At 37.7% G+C, this 5201-nt stretch overlaps 1 protein-coding gene across 1 annotated transcript; it reads left to right on the top strand.

The window, feature by feature from the left end:
• Positions 1-959: 959 nt before the first annotated feature.
• On the top strand, positions 960-3733 carry LOC129895595 (cytochrome P450 89A2-like). The gene is made up of 2 exons (XM_055971321.1): positions 960-2617; positions 3221-3733. Exon 1 carries the CDS (start codon positions 1065-1067, stop codon positions 2610-2612), a length of 1548 nt encoding a protein of 515 aa, XP_055827296.1. The 5' UTR covers positions 960-1064; the 3' UTR covers positions 2613-2617; positions 3221-3733.
• The last annotated feature ends 1468 nt before the right edge of the window (positions 3734-5201 follow it).

Raw genomic sequence — 5201 nt, 5'->3', positions numbered from 1 at the left:
GGTATCCCATATTTCCTTCGCCGTCCGCTTTTCTGCCACACTAGACAATACTTGATCAACTAGTGCCAAGTGTAGATCAGCAACTGCGTTGCTGTCTATGTCATTCCACTTGCTGTCATCAACAAAGTCTGTGGGCCTGCCTTCAATTGCAGCTAAACAATTGTCTTTTCTCAATATCGCTTTTATTTTCATTTTCCACAATGAGAAATTAGTCCCATTGAACTTTTCAACGTCAAACTTTGTTGTACTCGACATTGTTATTTGCTTCACACCCTTCTAGATCGTTTCTGAATATTTTTGCGAACAATCGTGACAAACTGTACCGTCACCGAATTTACTATTCACGTGAATAGTACTATTCACCGAATTTTACTATTCACGAAAAGTTACTATTCACAGATAGTACCTTCGCATAAAATAGACAGAATAACCGAGGGCTCTGATACCACTGTTGGGGGGAGGAAGCACCACAACTAAAGTTTGATATGATGAAAATATTGAAAATAAATTAGACACGAGAATTTTACGTGGAAACCCCTCTAAATGATAGAAGGGAAAAACCACGGGGTAGAAGGATCTCACTATATTTTTATGGAGTACACAGCTCTCAAATACAAGGAGAAAACAATAATTAACACTTCTCTCTTGTAAAAGGAACAACTACTAAAGAGGACACTCAAGACTACAATATTTATCTTGGTGTATAACTCTCTTTGTATTCTTATTCTCTCTTTGTGGGATGATATAAATGAGGGCAGGAAGCCCTCTATTTATAGGAGGATGAAAAACGCGTAGAAAATTTACGCGTTAATTTTCTACGCGTTTGTCAAAGAAGCCAGCAGCCATTGAAGACTTAATTGCTGAAAATGTGTATACATTTTTCATTGCAGATTGGCAGCCATTCTTGACTCCCTTTTGGCAGATTGACTTTCAAAAGTGAGAGGAGCCAAATGCTTTAAAAAAGAAGAAGAGTGTTAACATGAATTGAGGAGGATTTGACAACTAACGGCCATCATTAAAATCTCATCTCTTTTCTTGATGATTACTAGAAAAAAAATACAGTAATGGAAATCTGGTTTATCATTGTTGTTACTCTCTGTATTGCTTTCTTGCTAAAATCTCTTTTTACTATTATTATCTATCCCAATTCCAAGAAGAAGCTCCCGCCGGGACCCTACAGTTTTCCGGTAATCAGTAGTTTATTATGGGCCAAAAGGTCCTTCGCCGACTTGGAACCTATCCTCCGTAACCTTAAGGCTAAGTACGGTCCACTCATCACCCTCAATATTGGGTCTCGTTCAGCCATATTCGTAGCTACCCACTCCTTAGCCTACCAAGCTTTAGTCCAGCAAGGCTCTGTTTTCTCCGACCGGCCAAGGGCTGTTGCCACTGGTGCAGTCCTCAGTAGTAACCAGCGCAACATCAGCTCCGCCCCTTACGGCCCTATATGGCGTCTTCTCCGTCGAAACTTAACTTCAGAAATACTCCACCCTTCTCGCATCAAGTCCTATTCCAAGGCCAGATCGTGGGTGTTGGGTATCCTCCTTCAGCAGCTCCGTCATGCCCAAGTCGATTCTGTAAAGTTGATTGATCATTTTCAGTATGCTATGTTCTGTCTTCTTGTATTGATGTGTTTTGGGGATAAGCTTGAGAAATCTCAAATCAAACAAATTGAAAATATACAGCGCAAGTTGCTCCTGAGTTTCAGACGATTCAATATACTCAATTTCTTTCCTAGAGTTGGAAAAATAATCTTTAGGAATCGCTGGAAGGAACTCTTTGAACTACGACAAGAGCTAGAGAGTATCTTCATTCCTTTGATTGAAGCTCGAAGCAGGGCCAAAGAACAAAAGATGGAGCACGGTGATGAATTTGTGGTGGCTTATGTGGATACACTGTTGAATTTGAAGTTGCCAGAGGAAAACAGGAACCTCAATCATGGAGAAATCGTTAGCCTCTGCAGTGAATTCTTAAGCGCCGGAACTGATACGACGTCCACTGCCTTACAGTGGATTATGGCCAACTTGGTTAAAAACCCTTCCATTCAGGAGAAACTATACCAAGAAATTGCCGGTGTAGTGGGAGAAAAACAGAGCAAGTTGACAGATGAAGAGGTGGTGAAGGAGGAAGATTTGCAGAAAATGCCATACTTGAAAGCAGTGATATTGGAAGGCCTTAGGCGGCACCCACCTGGTCACTTTGTGCTGCCACACACAGTGACGGAGGAAGTAGAACTGAACGGCTATGTCGTCCCAAAGAATGCCACCATCAATTTCATGGTTGCAGAGATGGGTTTAGACCCAAATGTGTGGGAGGATCCAATGGAGTTTAGGCCAGAGAGGTTCTTAGTGGAAGGATCAGATAAGGAAGGATTTGATATAACAGGAAGTAGAGTGATCAAGATGATGCCATTCGGTGCAGGGAGGAGAATATGTCCTGCTTATGCGTTGGCTATGCTTCACTTGGAATACTTTGCGGCTAATTTAGTTTGGCATTTTCAATGGAAGCCTGAGGAAGGAGACGATGTTGATCTCTCGGAGAATCTAGAATTCACCGTTGTGATGAAGAATCCACTACGAGCTCGTATCTGCCCCAGAGTTAACTCTGTTTGAAATTGGTAATTGGTTCTTTTTATTAGCATGCTTTTCTGTTGATGGACTTCCCTCTCACTGGAAGTTGTTGGAAAAATGATGGTTAATGCCTTGCTGCAATATGAGCTTAGTAGTTAGTATTGACAAAAACAACAACATACTAACTACTAATCTGATATTGCAGCAAGGCGAAAGTCAAAACTGATTGTTTTTTGCTGATATCTTGTCCATTTGGCTGATAGTGGTACAATTTTCACTCCCTGAATCTTGGCTAAGTGATCCTTGCTCAGTAGAATTATACTATTCCCTCTGCTCCACTTTGTTTTGCCACTGTTCCCTTATTAATCTATTAAAATACATTTCTATATCTCGTTAATGGGAAACTTTTATTGTCACAAATGTTAATTAGAAGTTTTTTCATTCTTAAACGTCTTTCAATAAGAATTCTTGTACTTATTGTTCATATTTATGATTACTACTATTAATACGAGGTAATAAGCTCCTCCTGCTCGTCGTTCCATTGGGTTGTATTGGGGATATTTTATTCTTTCTATTATATTTTATCCTTACATCTTATGTATATACATTGCTCTGATTGAGTGTTTTTCCATCTGTTGCTCCTGTTATAGGTCATAACCAGCTTCTTCAAAAAATCTCTTAGCTCTGAAATTTTCTGGAGCATCCAGCTGCAGCTAATTTATTCTTCCCCTCTTCCGCTATTTGTATATGCTGTCTGGGCTTGTCAGATGAGTTTGGACCATGTTTTGCTTCTTGTTAGCAGAAGCTCTGAAGTGTGGTTCAAAATTTAGATTACATTGAATTTAAACATTTGCAGTACATCTATGCCTTCAACCTTCGATGACACAAATAACACAATCTATAACAATCAACAGATGTTGATCTGCCACCTTATATGGTAACGTCCTGTCTCCAATAATAGCAACCATGCACATGCCTGTATGGCCGAACTAGCAGTGCAGCTGCGTTATGTACAAGTCTTACAACTCATTTCTAATAGGTTAAGGATATTTTTGATCCAATAGGTGGAAGGGGGTATTTTTGAATCAATTTTATACATCAAGGGCGTTTTTGATCCAATAGGTGGAAGAAGAGCATTTCTGAACCATTTCTAATACGTTAAGGACATTTTTGAACCTTTTTCCTATTATTTATTCAAACAATAATAACTATATATATATAAACAATGTATAATAACCATCCAAACAAACTTGTTAGTAATTAGTATCAAACAGACCAAAAGTCAAAAAATGAATGTTATATCTTGTCCTTTATAGTTAGGAATTGCAATAGGGCATGGCAGGGAAAGGCATACAAGTCCTGTTAAGATTTTGATCCGTCTTGTCTCATCTTGTTTAACATTTTCTAAAATAGTTAAATACTTTTTAATTTATTATTCAATTATCAACTACACCCCAATATTTCATAGGGGTCATATTGCCTTCTTGAACTAATTTAAAATAGAATAATCACCTACATAAAAAATAATAACAAGTTCTATGTCAAAGTGTACAAAACACGGCACAAACAACTGCATATTCAACTTTTTTTTATTCTTATTCTTTCCTTTTTCTCTTTGTTTTCTTCTTCATTTGCTTTCTTCCTCGCTGTCCGAAGCCACCGCTAATGTAGAGTGTATTCATTGAATTTCTCTTTTTTTTTTTGTATTTGAACTCCTGAAATTCATGAATCTATAAATGTACCGTCAGTTACTCTTATCGCACAATGACGGAAAACGACAAAAAGTTGCATATTGCAGTATTTCTAAGGCTAGTTTTTGGGCCTTTAGCAGACTGAATCCATATCTGGAGCTCTCAAAGCTCATAGCTTAAATACAACCTAAGGCAAAATATCGGACTAACGCACAGTGAACGCCATTAAGGTTGAATCGAAAGAAAAAGCTTATATATCACATAAACTTCTTCTATTCACAGCGGAAAAAGAATCACAATGTTTTCTTTATTTCTACTCCTAGCAAAATATTGTTCGTCTCCCAAAACCTTCCCCAAATCTTGCCCCTTTCTTAAAATTTCCTCATTTTTTTATTCCCCACATCTAAAAGCTACCAATGCAGAGGCCACTATTAATGTATTTCATGAGCAAGCCAAGTACCTCAAAATTTTCTCAAGACGGGAAGATTCAGATCCTCAATTTATACTCCTCGATTTTGCTTCTTGATGGGTTCCTTCAATTGCTTCAAAATTCAACATTTCGATTGCCCATTTCAGCATATTCATCCACTGCGTTTTTGGATTTCATCAGACCTGTGCCATAATTAATTACGGAATTTAGAGAATCACTATTAAAGAACTTTAAGAAAAGCTTGAAGAAATCATGATTTCATGGGTATGGTGATTTTGTGATAACAAAAAAACAAATTGAAAAAATAAATTAATTATATAATCTCGAACTTAAAACTGACACAACTATTTAACTCGATTTTAGTCATTTTAAGTCTCTTTTCATTCAACCTTTACGCCCCCTACGAGAAGTTGAACAAGTCAATATTTAAGAATTACGGCTTAGATAGTTTAGATTTCATGATTGGAGGGCCTCCCGTTCAATCAACCTCTTAATAAGTGCGTGAAAATT

The sequence above is a fragment of the Solanum dulcamara genome, chromosome 7, assembly GCF_947179165.1.
Source record: "Solanum dulcamara chromosome 7, daSolDulc1.2, whole genome shotgun sequence".
Classification (NCBI taxonomy): domain Eukaryota; kingdom Viridiplantae; phylum Streptophyta; class Magnoliopsida; order Solanales; family Solanaceae; genus Solanum; species Solanum dulcamara.
Note: the sequence above shows the minus strand (reverse complement) of the source record. Positions and strands in the feature narration are given on the sequence as shown.